We start from the raw sequence: 18,518 nt of genomic DNA, 5'->3' as shown, positions 1-18,518 counted from the left end.
TACCGAGAGATGGCTCTCAGCGGACGCAAAGCTCGTAATGTGCGCAGCGAGCGGAGGACCTTCAAATTCTCATTCTCCTCAATGAGCAGCGAGAAAACCGACACCTGTAGGAGACAAACAATGTTACAAGACATTCTTGCAAAAAATATTCCTGAAAATCACTTACAAACACAATGATGAAGTCGAGAATGGTCCAGAAGCTGGTAAAGTACTTTGAGAATCCCAGGGCCAGCCACTTCAGGATCATCTCTACGACGAATATCAGGCAGAAGGAGAAGTTGATCCAGTACAGTACGCGCTTCAGCGTTTTGTTCTTGTCCAGGTTGATGTCCTCGAAGCAGAGCGTGATACTTGACGCAAAGATCAGCACCAACACAAACCACTCAAAGGCCGGAGTATCGACAACCGCCAAGACAGCCGTCCTAACGCGCGTCCAGTGCTTGGCGCTCTGCGTGTCCATGCAGCTCATGAACCAGGGGCAGCGGAAGTAGAAGCTGAAAGGGAGTCACATTAAAACAGTTCTTGAGGAGATCCCTGGTCATACTTACTGATCATAGCACTTCTGGGGGAAACAGTCGTCGGGCACCTTTGGCGGCTTAGTGGCCCCGTAGCTCGGAAAAGTCATGGGATCATTGTAAGCTCCCTGCGAGTTACGTCTCCCACCGACAGTGAGATCGTCTACGTAGGAAACCAAACAATGCCATGGTTTTTCGGTCAGTCTCGTGAATGCCGACGGCTTCTGGGTGGCTTCTGGCGCCGCCGACTGGGACTGCTCAGTCTTATGGCCCAAGGCCAGAGCCAAGGCCGAGCTCGTGTCAGCCGCTCCCGAGCTGTGCGACTCGGTGCGCGCGGACTGGAAGGATGCGGCTTTGTCTAGCGTCGATTGTGGATGCTCCGGGCGTCGCCGCGGCCCAGCCATCGGATGAGCATGTGCCTGCGAGTGGGCATGGGCATGGGCATGGGCGTGGGCGTGGCCGTGAGTGGGTGCTGCCTGAATGCTCGTGGCATGAAAGTGCTGCTGGTGCTCGGTGAGAGCAGCCAGCGGCGGGGTGGTCTTTAGCGATGAAATTTGCGCCAGTGTCGGTGGCTCGATGCTTGATTTCAAGGATGTCGGCGGAGTGGCGGGAACGGCGGGAGGTGTGGCCATGCCCAGCTTCTGCTTCTGGATTAGGAGATTTTCATACGAGTTAGTGCTCTTCAGCGAGAGGCTGTCTAGGGCCAACTGATCGTGGCCGTGGAGAAACTTGCGCGGCATCTTTTCGGACTCGATGCGCAATGTCGAGATGGGTTTCTCCTCCTCGGGCAGCTCCTCCACGCGCTCTATTAGGGATAGGCGCTTGAAGCGGTCGAACTGCACCGTGAAGGGATCGATCTTGCGCCTAAGAAATGGTGATTGACTGGGCTGGGTCGCCTGGCTAGCGCTGGTAGCTGCTACAGCCATGGCTTCCATGGCTACGAAGGGGGCATGGATTTGATCACAGATTTTGCGTATCTCGTTTGAAATGCTGAAGTCTTCGTCGATCTTGCGCTGCTTTTCCAGGCTGCGTCGCTTCAGCTTTACGGACTGACGCTGAGCGGCTGCGCTGACGGACTGCGAGCGCCGTGGCACGCTCGACAAATCGTAACTGTCATAGGGATTTAACGGGTGCACCACCTCGTCGGCGGCCGAGCGCTCTGAAGCGCCCGTAATGATGGCAATGTGCTCCATAATGGCTTTTGTGGCTTCGTCGGCGGCCGGCGAGGGTTCTGAAAGGTTGGAAAGCTTGCGCTCCAATGACGTGGTAGAGCGCTTGATCTCCTCCAGTTCCTTTTCGAAGCTCTGAATAATGTTGTCAAACTCCGAGTGCTCTACCAGTGCCTCGCTCTCCGGTTGACCCATCCGACTGGAGGGCCGCCGAGATCTTATGGCGTTTGAGATGCGGCTCAGGTTGGTCCCCTTTTGCATCTCGTCCTCCTCCTGTAGAAACTGAAATAGTTCTTTTTGGTCGCAGTTGAGCAGTTCCTCGCGCAGGTTGCCCTGCTGGGACAGCAGTTCGTCCTGTTCGATCGAAATGGAGTTCAGGGAGTGGCCGCTTGAGTGTCGCCGCATCTCAGCTTCCTCCGACTTGAGCAACGATCGCTGTGACTGCCCGCTAGATTGGGACAGGCGATCAAGTGACTTTCGGTAGCTTGGTGATCGCGTCAGCAGGGACTTTTGGTACTTAAGGTACGCCTCGTCGTGCTCTTCGCTCCCGTAGCGCCGCGAGGAGTTGTCCTGCAGCGAGTCGCCGCGGTTGAAGGAGCCGCAGCCGCTCCGCTGATCATTAGCGTACGGGTCCGTGTCTGTGGAGTTGTATTGACCCAGCAGGCGCAGCTCGATGGATTCTGTGTAAGTGGCCTCTTCGCGTGAATCGTTCTGCTGAGTGCTCACTCCCGAGGATATTTGGTGCTGCAGCCGACGCTCCGCTTGGGCGAACGGAGTCAGGTTTTGACCGATCCCGTTCCCGTTATTGTTGCCATTCCCATTGACGGTCGGAAAGGCAGCGGCAGCGGCGGCCATCATAGCGCTTTCGTAGGTTGGTGGCAGCGAGTCTGACTTGGGTGGCAGTGGATGCGCCTGCAGTTGGATCTGCTCTGGCAAGTCTCCCGTGTCATCATACTCGAGACCGTCGACTATCGTGTGCAAGCCGTCGTGCAGCGGTATCTGGAAACCAAAATCGGAGCCGGAGACGGGCCGATTCATAGACTCCTGGAAAACATACAGATGAGTTAAGTTGTGTGGCAATTATATAGGGGTCAACTTACCTGATAGCTCAGTCTGTGGAACTTGGTCTCGGCCAGCACACCCGGTTTGTCGCCCCTCTCCAGACCGACTACAGCCTGTTGGGAGTGAGCCTGAGCATGCGCCTGCTGAGCATCCAATACAATCTGCTGGAACTTCTCCGCGAACTTTCGCTCCTTGCGATCCTTGCGCTCCTGCCGCTTTTTGCGAATCAGGTCACGAACACGTTCAATACTCCGCGCCAACTTGGACTCCTCGCCAACTTCCTATTTGGGACAGAGATTGCAGAACATTAGAAAACAGTGAAGATCAGGGTGGAAACTCAACTGAAGAGTTCGCTACAAGATTCTTTTTGAATAGACATCGATATTGACATTATACGATTAGGGATCCAATGCATACAGAACAGAAAACGATTTACGCTAAGGGCAGGCAACACAAAAGATTACAACGTACATACATATATAGCCTGATCAACTTTTGACTACTCTATATATAAGTATTTACACATACAGTATGTCTGGATTTAGATATGGATTGGTTAACGCAAACGAGGCAAGCAAGTTTAAAGCAAGTAAGAACGGTTTAGTTGAAAAAATTACCTTCTTCTTGAAAATCTGTTTAACGTTTTCAGTGTATTTAAATTGTTTTAGTTTCGGTTTGTTTGGGTTATTTGTTTAATATAGTGTTTAGTGTTGGGTGTTTTTCGTGTGGCAAGTTAAGGTTAAAACGCATTGTGCAGAGTTGACGACAGAAATTTGGTTAATTGGATTACGCTTAAGTGCATTTTAGAGATTGTTTTTACATGTAGACGTACATAAAGACTTAAACGAAAAACTTATTAAGGTTTGTTCTGAGTCTGAGTTGGATGCAGTTTGAATAGATATAGGCGCCCTCAGAACAAACCCCAAAGATACAGATTTCGGACAGAGCCGAACTGAGGAACCCAGCAAATGGCGGGGAAAAGCACCCTTTAACTCCTGTGCCGGGTGGGGTTATTATAGTTTTAGTTAAGTAGTAGAGTATAACATTTAGCCAGTTAGTAACACAATGCAGAGAGCGATGGAATTTAGTGGGGATTTTAGAAACATGAAAATGATAATTGATTTTGCTCGTGATAACAGAAGAGTGCCACAGATCGTATGGTGTATAATTCAACTGGTACTTCAATTGGGGGTGCCACCGCGCGATCATGATGAAGCTAAGATCTTACACTCAGAGACACACATATACCGAAAACCACATCAAGGTGCAAGACAAATTCAAGTCAAACATTTATAAATCGATCTAATCGATCGTCTTAACCACTTTAGGGGATCGTTTTATGGCGCTGAGAGAGAGTATCTTTCACACGCCGTTTTTGGAGCTAGTAGGTTTTAGTTGTTCGGTTGTTTAAGTACCTTTGCTGGCACACACATAGACATATAGACATATACATTCACGAACGTTAAGAAACTAAGATCGAAATATGATCAACCGGAGCATCTGACTTGCCTCTTTTTTCGATTTGAGTTCCTCGGAATTGAAACTGTTGAGCAGCAAGGCCAAGAACAAGTTGAGCACCATGAAGTTTCCCATCACGAGTGTCGGCAGAAATATGGCAAAGCAGGTGGAGGCTCCTTGCTGCAGAATACATTTTATTTTAGAACACTTAATTATTAATGGGATCGAAAGTAATACCTCCTCCTCGGCACGCATGCAGTCCCAGAGAGGTTCAATCCATTCGCCACACAAAATGCGAAAGATCATCATAAACGAGTGAAAAAAGTCATTGAAGTTCCATCTAATCAAAGATAAAGAATTAATTAATTTTAAATCTTAGATCGATTTTGATCAGGTCTTGCCTTGGCACTGGGTCTGGGTCGAACTTCTCAGGCGTATAGTCTTTGGAGAACAATTGCATGCCGATGACAGCGAATATGTAGATGACTATGACCAGGATCAGCGTCAGGTTGCCGAGGGCGCCGATCGTTGATATTATAATGCTTAGCAATACCTTCATTGTAGTCCAAGATTGGGCTAGTTTTAATACTCTCAGCTGGAATATAACAAGGTAAATTAACGATCTTTAAAATAGCGATTTCTTGTTACCAGTCGCAAGCCACGCAAGACACTCAAACCGTCGACAAGCTCGAATATGATGTCCAGTAAACTCGCAGTGACGATAAGCAAGTCGAAGATGTTCCAGCCGCACAGAAAAAAGTCCTTGGAAAGCGCCATTAATTTCACAATGCACTCGAACGTGAAAATCGACGTGAAGACCTGTGAAGTATAACGGTATGTAGACTCATTCTGGTGACCGAAAATATTAAATTCACCTTGTTTCCCACATCCAGGGCATTGCGAAAGCTCTCACTCATTCCGTGGTGCTCCATGGCTAGGAAGGCGGTGTTCAACACGATGCAGAGGGTGATGGCCAGCTCGAAAAGAGGATCCCGCACCACTTTGTATAGGCAGTTTTGAAACTGTAGCCAGCTCTCGTAGTCTGTGCACCAGTGAACACATCGATCGCAGTTCCGGTCGGGCAGATCATCTAGAATGGGTTGAGACGCCACATTAACTGTGCATACAACAAGAAGACATCTTTACTCACCGATCACAACCACCTCCGAGGAAAATTCCTGGTGTAAAGCGTATACATTGTGATTTTTGATGCGGGCTATGTTTCCATTGCACTTTATCAGACGCACCTCGCGTGGGGAGAGGGCCAGCTCCACGGTGGACACGTGGCCCAAATCGTTGGTCGTGTCTTGCTCCTCGTGATCGTCCACCACACCGGAGTCGTCCTGTGAGGACTCGCGATTCACGCCGCTGGAGTTGGAGCTCGCCTGCCGGCTGCTGGCGATGAGCTGGCCCTTGTAGTCCGAGGGGTATAGCATGTTGGGGTTCTTCACGCCCACGCCGCTGTCCTGAAAGCTGATGCGACCCTTTGGCGTGGGAGCAGTGGCAGTGTTGGTTTCGCCACCGGACGCTTTGGCCAGCTGGTGCTGCTGCTCCATCTGCTGGTACTGCTTCTGGGCCTGCAGAGTGAGCGCCGAGGGGCGTTCAGTGGCGCTGTGGCGGGGACTTGGTCCCGGACTGGGCGTGGCCGAGTGAGATTTGGGGTCGTTGCCGTTGCTGCCGTTTCCATTGCCATTGGTGCCGCCTTCCTTGCCGCCTTTGCCTTTTTTTCGCCGAGTCTTTTTCTTGCTATAGGAAGCCAGCAGCACGCCTTTCCGAGAATCAATCTTCTTCTTGTTGTTCTTGTTCAATTTCTTCACGTTTAGGACCGACGGATCAAAGCTGAACGTAGAGTCATCCCGATGGTCCAGCAGGTCCTTCTTGCGCTCCTGCACGGTCATCAATAGGTTGGTAATGCAATAGAAAAATGTGCGGAGTACTCACCTCGTTCGTGATCTCCGCCTCCTCCTCGTAACTCAGCGCCACTACGGCCAGCATCAGGTTGATCAGGTAGAACGAGCCAAAGAAGACCACCACCGTGAAGAATGAGACGCTCATAGGACCACAGGTGGCCAGCACCTAAAAGGAAAACGAAATTGGTCCATTGCTCATCCGGGAGGAATTTAATAGCACCCACCATGTTGTATACGTTTTCCCAGTAGTCCAACGTGATCAGCTGAAAAGTCGTCAGCATGGACCACATAAAGTTGTCAAAGTTGGTGTAGCCGTGATTGGGATTCTCGCCCACACAGAGGCACACGTACTCGAAGGGGCAGTGGCGGGCTCCAGTCAGGTTGCCGCACAGCACGGGCAGTTCATCCTCGTCATACAGCCAGTTGTCGGTGTCGTTGACCCAGCTGGAACGAAATAGTCTCCGTTAATTCGCGGCCGAGGCCCCGAAGAAATCCCATGTCACCACTCACATATGCCAGTCCGCGTGCGACACGTTCGTCCAGTCGGTGGGCACCTGGCGCACGCACTTGTTGCGCAGTTCGCCCATGTATACCTGGAGGGCGAAGAGCGCAAAGACCATCAGGCAGAAGATGGTCAGGGTCATGACCTCCGCCAGCTGGCGGAAGGAGTGCAACAACGCGTTGATGATCGTCTTCAATCCGGGCATGATGGACACCGTCTTGAGGGCGCGCAGCACGCGGAACGTGCGCAGCCCCGCCAGGTTGCCCACCTCCATGCCGATGGTGGCGTAGCCGCTGGTGATGACCACGAAGTCCAGCCAGTTCCACGGGTTGCGCAGATACGTGTACTTGTTGAGCAGAAAGCCCTTGGCGATGATCTTTATGACCATTTCGATGGAGTAGATGGCCAGGAAAATGTACTCCGCCTCCTCCACGGTCTCCGTCATGGCCAGGAAGATGCAGTTAAAAAGGATGGTGGCCATGACGCAATAATCGAAAAACTGGTTGGTGGCGATGTAGACGCACACCCGCCGCGCCGGGCTCCATGGGTAGAAGAGGAAGAGGCTTTTGGTGCCCGTGAAGCGGTGGATGTAGTTCTTCCGGAACCTCTTGGACACCACGCAGAAGGTCTGCAATTCAAAAAGAGCGGGCAGATTACAGGGTGCTGTTCGGAGGATTCTCTGCACTCCTGTTGGTCGAGCGAGGAGGCAGCCTGATGCGGTCCCCACTGCATCTCCCACGTATTTTCCTTCACTTTATGCCGTTTTGGCGGCAATTTCTTGGTAATTATAGGAATTGGAGATTGCATCGAGGTAAAATGATGTCCGTCAAATTAGCGTCGGCCTGTTAGCAACGGAAGTGGAACGGTGGAATTTGGAACATGGGGGCTCTTTTTATTTTTAAATTTTCTCGCTATTTGGGGACCAAATCGAAAAATCTAAAATGCTAGATTGTTAAGAAAGAAAATATCTGTCGATCTAGGTAGGTTTGGGACTCATCAGAGGTCTATTAATGTTTCAAAAATGCATTTGAAAAATCGTTTACAGTTGGGGGTGTTAAAAAGGTTAATAAAAGGCCGTTTAATCCAGAAACTGAACTAAGACATGAACCACAATGTATATGACATTCATTCGACGCTAAAGCCTAGTACTCAGATCGGCTAAGAGTTTCACTAGTCGAAAAATCTTATTCTTTGTAGTGTGACCGAAGTTTTCAAAGTTCACCCGCAATGCATGTAGCATGGTCTTACTGTCAAGCAGTTGGGTTTGAAATTGAAATTTAAAAAGGAGTCTGCTGGTGCACAATTAAATTAAAATAAAAATAAATGGAATGTTCAACGAATGTTTTTATTTATCTAAATTAGTAGTTTAAAGCTTCCTTCTCGTCCCACGGATGCTGCGCCGTCTTTCCCGCTCCACCGCAGTTCAGCTCCGAGTCCCAATAGGCATATTGGACCTTGAGGAAGTGGGAGCCGGATTGGGAACGCGTTTGATCCGCTGATGCTGCAGGAAGTCGCCCAGCATCCTGGCAGTGGCTGGCTAAGGCTTCTCCAACTGTTCCTTAGCGGGTGCTCCATTTTCCTCCTCCCTATAGAAGCCAGCGGGTCTTTCAGCTCCGCTTAAGCTGCCAAGTAGCTGGTGGTGGTGGTGTACGGAGTACTAATGGAGAGGTCGTCGGAGATCACTTTCTTTGCGAGGAGACGCCCGGCAGGATGTCCATGTAGAGAGCCAAGTCCCACTCGGCATATTCCTTCTTACTGGGATTCTCTAGTGGATCTCCTCCAGCACTTCAACTATTCTGCGGATTTGCCCCTGTTGTTTTGCTTCCTGTCGGTGAAATCCCACAATAAAGGGCAACTGCTTGGATTAGGCGTTCTATTTTATCTGCACTGACCTCCTGCATCCTATTTTGGGGTTTTCCTTTCATTTTTAATTTTTTGTTTCCTCATCGCCTTTGCACGAACACCGCCAAAGATTAAATTTCTTATTCTTTGGGCTTATACTAGGCTTAATTATAGGAATTGGATGTGGTAGCACCAGTATCGAGGTAAAATGGCAGCACTGTGGGGTGGCAGCCCCAAGTGGCATCGCCACTATCGATAGGCATGCTATCGCGGCAACCGCCACCAGGCCGACTTCCGCTAGGTACTCCTTCTTTCGTTCTCCATCTCCCATTCTCATCTTGCATCTCGCTTTTTTACTGACACTTACGCTGAGGCTATCTCCCTTTTTTACTGACACTTACGTTGGCTTACGTTTTGCTGACACTTACGACGCATCTTGCATCTCGCTTTTTTACTGACACTTACGCTGAGGCTATCTCCCTTTTTTACTGACACTAACGTTTGCCGACACTTACGTTTTGCGTGTCACGGCTAAGCTATTTACATTGTGGCTCATGTCTTAGTACCCATGGTTCAGTTTCTGGATTAAACGGCCTTTTATTAACCTTCTTAACACCTCCAACTGTAAAGCAATTTTCTCAAAATCTGTGGGTTTGATTTTGATAAAACTTTCACAGAACACTCCTTAGATTATCCCTATCTACCCATATACCGTGCATGTTGGCACAACCTCTAGGGGTGGAGCCGTAGGTAATTTTATTTTTGCCCCCCTGTTTTGTATGGGGAAAATCCGAGGTTGCGTCACTGTTAGGCTATTTTCTCAAAAACTGTGGGTTTGATTTTGATGAAACTTTTAGACAAGGAGCTTGAATTAACCCTCAATAGCTTGGCTTATCGTGCATATTGGCACAACCTCTGTGAGGGGAGCAGTTAACAAAATTGTGGGGACTCGATTTTTCAAATGCATTTTTGAAACATTAAAAGGCCTCGGATGTGTCCCAAAACTACCTAGATCTATAGATCTTTTCTTTCTTAACAATTTAGCATTTTAGATTTTTTGATTTGGTCCCCAAATAGCGAGAAAATTTAAAAATAAAAGGAGCCCCCATGTTCCAACTGCCACCGTTCCACTTTCGTTGCTAAAAGACCGACGCTAATTTGACGGACATCAAAATGGCAGCACTGTTGGGTGGCAGCCCCAAGTGGGGCCACTATCGATAGGCACGCTATCGCGCCGAATCAACCCTACGGCGAGCTGTCAACCGCCACGCGAGGCTACCAGGCCGACTTCCGCCAGGTACTCGGTCTTTCGTTCTCAAAAATTCGAACAGTGCAGTTCAGTGAGCTCCACTCCGAACCCGAAGGAAAATGAGAGCTAAGGTAAAAATGGGTTCTCACAAGTGAAATAGTCTCCGAATCATAGTGAAATATCTGCATCCGCCCTGGCGAACAACAATTAACCGTGTTTTCTCTCGTTTGCAGTGGCGTAAGAAGCGTATGCGTAGGTTGAAGCGTAAGCGCAGGAAGATGCGTGCAAGGTCCAAGTAATCGCAGCGCCATCGCCCACTAACTGGTGAGTTTCCCCGGCGCTTGCCCCCGGGAGCACCCTTTCCCCAACCATCCGCCGCACGCGAGGTTCTAATTCGCGTTTTCCTCTGTTTTCCAGGAACTCTTGATTGATGCTAACACACCGAAACGAAAACGCCGCCTGGGTCGCCCTGAAAATGGGGCCCACATGTAATTTTGCAAAACCAGTTTTCACACAAACGTACATGTGCATTTCAAATTCACGTTTCATTTCCCGTAAAAATTGATTCTAATAAATTACTGGATTTTCGCCAAGGTTCCACGAGAAAAAGTATGTGTTTGTTAATGAGAATGAGAGTGAGAAAGTAAGAGCGAGAAAAGGGGCGAGCGTGCTCTTTCGACATAACCACACTCGCGAATCGTGTGTCTATATGTGCGTGAGCGTGAGAGCACGTTTTGCCGAAAGTGTTTTTGCTAGTGGGATTCCAGATTCTGGATTCCGGGTCTCTGTTCCGTGGAGATGAATGCTTATCGGCCAGCCGGCAGATTGGATCTACGGATTGGCAAGAGGCCCGGGAGACCGAAATCCCATTAAACATTGATCACCCGAGGCTGGGCAGTAAATTCCCACCGAATAGGCTAACACGATTATTCAGGGCGGAGGAGGAACCACTGGCCCCAGCCCCCAGGGAGCGCGTGTCCTGCGCTCGTCATGCCGTTCCGCCGCTGCTCTGCTCCCTGCTCCTTGGCCACGTTCGGAATATCGATTTGTTTGCCGCCGGAGGGGAGCCAACCACACCGAAACTAATCCTGAAGCAGCTGCCCGGGCCAAACTGAGTTGTTCATTAGCGCCCTGATTTCTTCAATTATATATGCAGATGTGCCTGCCGAGGATGATGTTTCGGCCGTCCCCGTCCGCCCTCCCTCCAGCCCACTTGTCTGAAGGTCGTTTGTCACTGTAATACACACATAAACGTCGCTCAGCCGAGTAAGCAGAAATTTTAATGTAACAAGCAAAAATTACGATTGGGTGGCAGTTTGCCATTTACCATTTTGTGGGCTTTGGGCCTCGCTGGGCTGTAAATTTGCATGGTTCCCCTGTTTTCCCGTTCCCCGAAGTGTGGTTGGAGATTGCGGCACGGCAAGCGGCGGAGGCGGAGCAGAGAGCTTAAGGATAAGCGTGTGTACTTTTAAGTGCCCGAAATGAAAAGTTGTGTAGGACCTTGTTCGGGATTCCGGACAAACATGCGGCGGCGTCTGTGTCCTATCACGACGCCGGGGAGGAGCAGACGGACCTTGTTTGCCAGCAGAGGACCATTAAATGCAATTAAGCACTTTGATTCTCCACCTGCAGTGGCTGTTTGAGAGCTCGGCAGCCCTATTTCCATGGGAGCTGAGCGGCAAGTGATGGGGGAGGCTGTGCCTAGGCTTGCCCAACTAAAATCTAATATTCAAAGGAAAGTAACTATGGAACTACCCAGAAACTGCTGCGTTATTTGGTTAGGAAAGTTACTCAAAACAAATGGAATGTTTGGTCAGTTTCGGCACACTATCAGAGATGAGCGACCAAGTCACTGAGACTGAAGCTCTTGCTTGACTACTACTAAAATGAAATATGGCAAGTTTTTAACCAGTTTATACCCCTCTTTGTTCTCGCAAATCGCAATACTACCTTATAACTTTGCTGGAAAGTTACTTAACTCAAAGCCAGAAGACTTAATCAAAGACTTTATCAAAGATGAAAACGAGAACTGGAATGAATTGTACTATGTATGGCTTTTCGCAGATGACACAAAGAGACCTTAGTGATATATTGTGACTTGGGTTGCTTTGGGAATTAGCTGGACTCTGTCAAAAGGATTTACCAAAGCCGTGTGGTTAACAGCTTAGCCACCAGTGACTGTGACCCGGAAAAGGCTCATTTGTTTCCCAATAGCCAACCCCTCTCAGGCTTTAATTATAGAATGTGGGACACCAGTGCAGCACTCATCGCAGGAGTCACTGTGACCCAGAAAGTGCTACGATACAGCAGGATTTTTCAGGACTGCAAGCCAATAAGATTTAATTATAGATTGCCCGGCTGTGTTTGTCTTGGACTTAGTGGGATATCCAGTCGATCGATAAACACATCATTCGGCGTCACAGGTACGCTCATCTCATCTCTCCCCATGACGGTAACTCCCATTATATTGCAGCCCCTGTGCCTTGTGCGCTGGCCACTTGCATGTTTATTCAGCCCAGTCCAGCCAGTCCGGGCCGCTATCCGGAATTATTTTGCCACGACACGTGGCCCGAAAGCCGCCAAGTCTTGAGTACACTTGCATGTTCGCCTATAATTTGTCCTCTGCGGCTGCTGCGGCAGCGACTCCGGCCAGTTTGTTTGAGTCACGTAAATACGGTTGTCAACTTTGCTGCCCGGAGCCCTGTGCATGACATGACCCATATTTCCAGCACACATCCACACTCGGCACCGGGTGCTGGGTACTGGGTACTCGGTGGCCAAACGTGTGCGCAATTGTGTGTGTCCTTTGTTTGATGTACACAGTTCCAAAATTTATTCCCGCCTTTGAAATTTAACGAGCGCGCGGCATTTACGCTGATTTCCTTTTCGGCTCTCGAGGGCCCACGAGGGCCGTCCTAGGCGTTTCCATTAACCCCAGTTTCCCTGCCGCCAAAGTGCACTTCCACTTGTGCCCACAATGGCGCAAGTGCAGCGCAACGAAGCCATCAAAACAAAAGCAGCAACAGCCCGCGCCGCGTTCCATTTCCGCCACTTTTCCGCCTCCCCTCCGGCCCCAGGAATCCGGATTCCGGGGACTGGCTCGGCGGCCGTGTGACTTTTTAATTAGAGCCAATGGGCGGCCAACTGGGGTGAGGTCGCGGATAATGAGCGGGCCGGGTCGGTACTCACCTCCTCATAGATAAAGGTGTCAATCTCCTCCAGCGGCTTGCCGTACATGTGCTCCGGAAAGGGCTCGAACTTGCGGGGCAGCACGTCGCCGTCCTCCACGGAGGCCTTGGTCCGCGGATGGAAGCCGTATTCCCGCACCAGCTGGATGTGCCGGTTTTCGTGTTTGACCTGCGACCTCTGCGTGTACGCGACGACCTGGTGCTTGGCGACAGCTGGAAGAGATCGGGGTGATTAGTACTTGGGATGGATGGAATGGATATCAATATAAGCAGATATTAGTGAGAAGTTCTTATTATTCATAAGTCCTGTAACGATCTATAAAATTGGTGTTCATTACAGGCTAAGGTTTTTAAGAATGTTTATAGTTTCAACGAACTTACAAAACCTTTTGCTAAATAAAATTAAATGTTCCCCCAGAATTCTTTTTTATACCCTTACCCTCAATCTCGAGCAGCTCAGAATAAAGGTATACTTTAATATTATCGTCGATTATTTTATTAAGCTTTGTGAAAACGGCCAACAAATTTGTAAATTATTTATATCTGGCCTTAAGCCCCAGCTTCTTCCTAGAGTCTTATTTTGACAACTGTGTCATAAAAAGTAAAATTAAATAATATAACCCGTAGGGTGCAAATCTTAAACTTGCATCCCACATACAATCATTTATGTCGAACTTATTTAATCCCATAGATATATATAAATCTATATTTTAATCAATTCACTATTAAGCCTGCTAAGGAATACATGTGAATTACTGGTATAATCATTTTTAGGTATACTTTCATATTATTGTCAGATAAATTGTTTTGTACTTTAAAATTTGGACCTATTGCTAAAATTTATAGAACTTGAGTTATGGACACAAGCTTAATCAGAGTTTAGCCGGTGACCACTAAAATATTTTTACAGCAACAGATATCTATCTTGCGGAATGACAACACACCAGCTCGCTATCATCTGCACCCAAAATAGCTCCTGCTCTTCTGGGGAGCCCGTCCCCGGACCGAAGCCCAAGTCGCCCACTCCCCGATCCCACATCCGATGCCCGAAAACTCGGTGGTAGTCCAGGTAATGCAGGCCCTTGGTGGCGGAGTCGCCGGAGCTATCACCCGCAGCATCACCCAGCCGCTGGATGTGCTGAAGATCCGCTTCCAGATGCAGGTGGAGCCGGTCACCAACGACAAGGGGTCCAAGTACCGCGGGGTCATCCACGCCTTTAAGTCGATATACGCTGAGGAGGGAATGCGAGGCATGTTCCGGGGCCACAACTCTGGCCAGGTCCTCAGTGTCACGTACGCCTTGGTGCAGTTCTGGTCCTACGAACAGCTCCGCGCACTGGCCCACCAGTCGGACTACTGGAACCAGCGTCCCTTCCTCATGTTCTTCGTCTGCGGCGGCCTGGCGGGATGCCTGGGAGCCGTGGCCGCCCAGCCACTCGACGTGGTGCGGACCCAGATGGTGGCTGCCGATCCCTCCTCGAACCGCAGCCAGATGAGCACCCTGAGTGGACTGCGAAGGGTCTTCAGGCTGGAGGGCTGGGCGGGGCTTTCGCGAGGATTGCCCTTCCAGTTGGTGCAGGTCTTCCCGCTGGTGGGGGCCAACTTCCTCTTCTACAAGTACCTGAATGCCCTGGTGCTCATGGCCATGCCGCCGGCACCGCCCGACCACCGCCAGGAGATCCACGGCGGCTTCCTTTTCCTCAACGGAGCGCTGTCCGGGGTGATTGCCAAGATGATCGTCTACCCGGCGGACCTGCTCAAGAAGCGCATCCAGCTGATGGCCTTCAAACAGGAGCGCAAGACCTTCGGCCGCAACCCCGAATGCCCAACGGTCCTGGGCTGCATCGCCGCCACGTTCCGGGTGGAGGGCATTGGAGGCTTCTACAAGGGAATGTCGCCTACCCTCTTCAAGGCCGGACTGACCAGCGCCGTTTACTTCTCCATCTACGACATGTTCAAGCGCCACCTGATTGGCCCCGTGAAGGAAGCCGACAAAAGTCGGCAAAAGCTTGGGAACTAGTCGTATCACATCTTTCTTAATTTTAAACAGGTAAGTTTCGGCCGAATCCCACCAAGTGTCTAGAGACTGGTTTAAATTATTACACTAACATGGTTTATTTTGTACAGCAGCATCGCGTGAGGACGTGTGGAATATGGATGAGCGAACGAGTCGAATATAAGTTAAAAGTTCCTTTGATGGAGTGAGCTGGAGGCGTGAACAGTAGACTAGACGACCAAATGGCCAAGGCCGGGCGTTGCCGCCTATTTCCAGTTGGAGCTGGATCCCGCCCAGCCGCCGGAAGCTGGCGCGGAGTAGCTGTATCCGTCGCCACCGCCGCCGGAAGATCCGCCGTAGGAGCCACCGCTTCCGGAGGCAGCGGCAGCCGCCACCACCTGGGTATCGTAGCTGGATCCGCCGCCATGTCCACCGCTACTGTAGCCACCGCCTTGTCCTCCGCTGTATCCTCCGGAGCTGTAGGAGGAGCCACTGCTGTAGGAGGAGCCACCGCTGTAGGAGGAGCCCCCGGAGTAGCCTGCATCATATCCACCCGAGGAGCCTCCGCCATATCCGCCGGAGGAGGAATCACCAGCAGCGGCGGCAGCGACAATCACCTGGGTATCATGGCCTCCGCCGCTGTGTCCACCACCGCTGTAGCCTCCATGACCACCACCGCTGTATCCTCCGTAGCCTCCGGAGCTGCCTCCGTGGGCAGAGGAGTCCGAGCTGGCGGCGATAGCTGCAATGTTGGCGATGGCATGTCCACCCAAGTCTCCTCCATGTCCGCCGCCGCCTCCGTGACCATGTCCGTGATCGGAGGACGAACCAGCAGCAGCTGCGATGGCGGCAATCTTGGCATCATCGTGACCGGAACTATATCCGCCGGAACTGTATCCGCCGGAGCTGTATCCGCCGTGGCCTCCACCTCCGCCCGAAGAGTGGTTCTCGGTGATGATGGCATAGGTGTTCACATGACCACCACCTCCACCGCCGCCGCTGTATCCCCCATCATGGGAGTGAATCTCGTAACCACCGCCTCCATGGCCTCCGAAGTCGCCGCCTCCGTGACCTCCAAAGTCACCGCCTCCGTGACCGCCGTGGTCGCCACCGCTCTCCGGCAGGTGAATGCGGATGTGGACGTGCTCGCGTCCGAAGGTGGGTTTGCCCCAAACTGCCGGGCTGGCCAGCAGAAGCGCACTGATCTGGGATTGGGAGGAGGGAAGCTTGGTTAGGACCCAAATAGGCTGACACGGTGGCGCGGTGAACTCACTATGAAACGGGCTGCCATTTCTCTGGATTCGTTGCCAAGGACTCTCGGATGATAGCTCGCCTCTGGACCGACTGACTGGAAATGATTCGGCAATCGTGGCCGCTCGCCGTTTTATAGCCCTCTTCTGCACTCGGGAGCCACGGGGTTACATAAGCGATCGCGACGCCGCCGAGCAAGTGCAGAGATAATCTCTTTCGGCGACGACGCGCCGAATGAAGTGGAGCCAGACCTGCTGGCGTTCCACGGGCGCGACCCATTGAAGGCCACATGGCCGCGTCTTCGTCTTGCTTTCTTCTCCGCCTGCTCCTCGGGTCTCCACTCTCCACTCTCCCTTTCTGCAGATCGCGAGAGTGTTGACCTTTCACATCATCCCCAGCATGTGCCCTTTGCAAGCGCGGCTCTCCCTCACTCCTACACGCCGCGAACAGCTGAACCCTTTTATATTTTCTGTGTGCAACATTTTTGATATAAAATGGTGTGTTACCAACGTAAATGTAATAGCATCTTTGAATTTCCATTTGCAATATTCGGAGCGACTACCAAAACAGGTTTCATAAACCAACTTAAATTTACTACTACTACTACTACTCCTCACCAGGAATTTCTTTTGATACATTTACATCATCATCATTTAATGGAACAACTCTTAAGAAACCACATTCTGAAGCTGAACTTCATAGTAAAAGTTTCTATAGGCAATGCATAAAATAAGATTTAAGATTGTTACCAAATTTGTTAATAATCTTTGTTTTTTCATGCGAATAACAAAACAGGTTCATTAAACCTATATAAAATCACTACACAGTCACTCAAAAATAATTCCCCATGTCATCTATTAAAAGGAAAAATCGTAAGAACCCACATATCCTAGCTTACCTTTATGTCTTAATTTTTTTTTGCCGAGGTACTAGTTTTGTAAATCGAGACTTAAGAGACGCTGTTAGTACAACAATAATGATAACAGAAGGTTCGACTTGTCGGCAGCTGTTTCTCCCTGTGTACTAGCTAACTCTCTCCCGAGGAGCACTGTCTACTGTGCTCCACTTTCGTTTGAGAGAAAATCTGAGTGGCCCTAAGCTTTGTGGGCTGGCTGCCGAAAATGGTTAAAATCGAAATCCAAACTGTGGTAATATGCAACTTGACCAGTTCCAGTTTTGGCCCAGAGCTCGTTGTTATTGCCACTTTATCACATCGACGATGCTGGCATGTAACCGTTAGGTATTTTGTTGACGTTCATGTTTATGGATGTTTATGCAGATACGAACTTCCTATTGGCAATTCCTTATTGTTGGTCGGGACACTTGCATAACGATTGGCCAAGGGTTGGATGGCTGGATTGCCCGCTGGTCAGGTCGTTAGTCATTAACCCATTGATGGCCGTTCCCGGGCCGGAAATTAGCCCGATAATGATGTTTGCCAGCGCGGAAGAGTGGGGAACAGAACCTGTTCTCCGGATTGGGCCAGGTCAGGTCCCCTTTTTTTGAGAGCCAGCTGGGAAAGTGGCTCTCGAGCGTTATTGGGTTAAGCCTCGCCTGCAGCAGCATCAAAAATATCTTGTCATGCTCCGGCGCTGCAGCATTGGCAAAAAGGTACAAAATAAAAAGTGCCATACCGTGGGTTTTGTTTCGCTCTTACATCAGCAAGACGTCCGGCTGACTGACGGACTGCCAGCGGAGAGAGGTCATGGCCATTGGCCACCCAGCACGACCAGCTCACCCACCACCCACCCTCCCCTTCCGTTGTGCATTCGGCGTTGATTAGCTACAGTTTTCATTAGCATTGAGTGAGTGGGTCGCAGTTTTCATCCGAGTCCGATCCATCGGAATCGGGGCCATCCGGCCATTTCGATTACGTCGCTGATTATCATTTCTCATCTGGGCAGCGTGGCAGCTGACTGCTTGGCAGCTCGGCAGATTCCACCGTTGCCGAATAATTAATACACATTTAAACTGTTTCGAATTGTAAACAAAAGCGGGCTTACATAAGGAACTAGCTGGCGGAGAGCGGGACACCAACGCAACATCGGTTGCCAATCAAATCATAATGACGATCATAATCACGATGCTGTGGCGAATGAAGTTCGAACTGGAAGATGTGGAGATGGAGCTGGAGCACTCGGGCTGCATCTCTCGATGGGGGATTACATCTTTCGGCCCTGCTCACGATGATGAAGGTGCTTCTTGAAGCTGCTGCTGCGATGATGACGGCAGTGACGATGGCAACCGGTTGGCGGTCGCACATTAACATCAGATGCAACAAAGACGCATATCTTCCCTGTATTGCATAATCGTCCCGGGCTCGCGACTCGCTACTCCAGACCCACCGCCGCATCTTCACGCGGAAGCAAAGTCATT

At 50.3% G+C, this 18,518-nt stretch overlaps 3 protein-coding genes and 1 long non-coding RNA gene across 14 annotated transcripts in view; 2 read left to right on the top strand and 2 right to left on the bottom strand.

Annotated features, from left to right (window-relative positions):
- The window catches only part of NaCP60E (Na channel protein 60E), a 33,614-nt gene that overhangs the window by 10,276 nt on the left and 4,820 nt on the right, over positions 1–18,518 (bottom strand). For 9 of the 10 annotated variants that reach the window (XR_011603711.1, XM_070994837.1, XM_070994835.1 and 6 more), the window contains exons 4-18: positions 12,897–13,108; positions 6,625–7,244; positions 6,339–6,558; positions 6,146–6,280; positions 5,355–6,090; positions 5,080–5,294; positions 4,853–5,023; positions 4,606–4,799; positions 4,442–4,544; positions 4,256–4,384; positions 3,364–3,378; positions 2,785–3,027; positions 549–2,728; positions 167–494; positions 4–104 (exon numbers count right to left, since the gene is read on the bottom strand). Coding sequence is in view for 9 of the 10 variants with exons in the window: in XM_070994837.1 (XP_070850938.1) it covers positions 4–104; positions 167–494; positions 549–2,728; positions 2,785–3,027; positions 3,364–3,378; positions 4,256–4,384; positions 4,442–4,544; positions 4,606–4,799; positions 4,853–5,023; positions 5,080–5,294; positions 5,355–6,090; positions 6,146–6,280; positions 6,339–6,558; positions 6,625–7,244; positions 12,897–13,108 (5,602 nt within the window). In the remaining variant the exon portion in view is untranslated. Of the gene's footprint in view, positions 1–3; positions 105–166; positions 495–548; positions 2,729–2,784; positions 3,310–3,363; positions 3,379–4,255; positions 4,385–4,441; positions 4,545–4,605; positions 4,800–4,852; positions 5,024–5,079; positions 5,295–5,354; positions 6,091–6,145; positions 6,281–6,338; positions 6,559–6,624; positions 7,245–12,896; positions 13,109–18,518 lie in introns of those variants that run through there. The other variant, XM_017072909.4, reaches the window with a different exon arrangement.
- On the top strand, positions 9,774–10,316 carry LOC108008976 (uncharacterized). Its single transcript, XR_001767427.4, has 3 exons — positions 9,774–9,838; positions 9,941–10,031; positions 10,125–10,316. It is a non-coding gene; the product is annotated as an uncharacterized lncRNA (long non-coding RNA).
- Positions 13,625–15,152, top strand: Tpc2 (Thiamine pyrophosphate carrier protein 2). Of its 2 annotated transcripts, none has more exons than XM_017072917.4 (2): positions 13,625–14,945; positions 15,026–15,152. In XM_017072917.4, the coding sequence occupies exon 1, from the start codon at positions 13,938–13,940 to the stop codon at positions 14,913–14,915; it is 978 nt and encodes a 325-aa protein (XP_016928406.2). In that variant the 5' UTR covers positions 13,625–13,937; the 3' UTR covers positions 14,916–14,945; positions 15,026–15,152. The 2 variants fall into 2 exon arrangements, with proteins under 2 accessions (XP_016928406.2, XP_065719060.2); XM_065862988.2 differs by having other exon boundaries at positions 13,626–14,945; positions 15,023–15,149.
- On the bottom strand, positions 14,986–16,594 carry LOC108008975 (uncharacterized). Its single transcript, XM_017072918.4, has 2 exons — positions 16,165–16,594; positions 14,986–16,096 (listed from the first exon to the last, which is right to left on the bottom strand). The coding sequence occupies exons 1-2, from the start codon at positions 16,180–16,182 to the stop codon at positions 15,158–15,160; spliced, it is 957 nt and encodes a 318-aa protein (XP_016928407.2). The 5' UTR covers positions 16,183–16,594; the 3' UTR covers positions 14,986–15,157.

Source organism: Drosophila suzukii, chromosome 2R, assembly GCF_043229965.1.
Source record: "Drosophila suzukii chromosome 2R, CBGP_Dsuzu_IsoJpt1.0, whole genome shotgun sequence".
NCBI lineage: Eukaryota > Metazoa > Arthropoda > Insecta > Diptera > Drosophilidae > Drosophila > Drosophila suzukii.
This window is presented reverse-complemented; position numbering and strand designations above follow the sequence as displayed.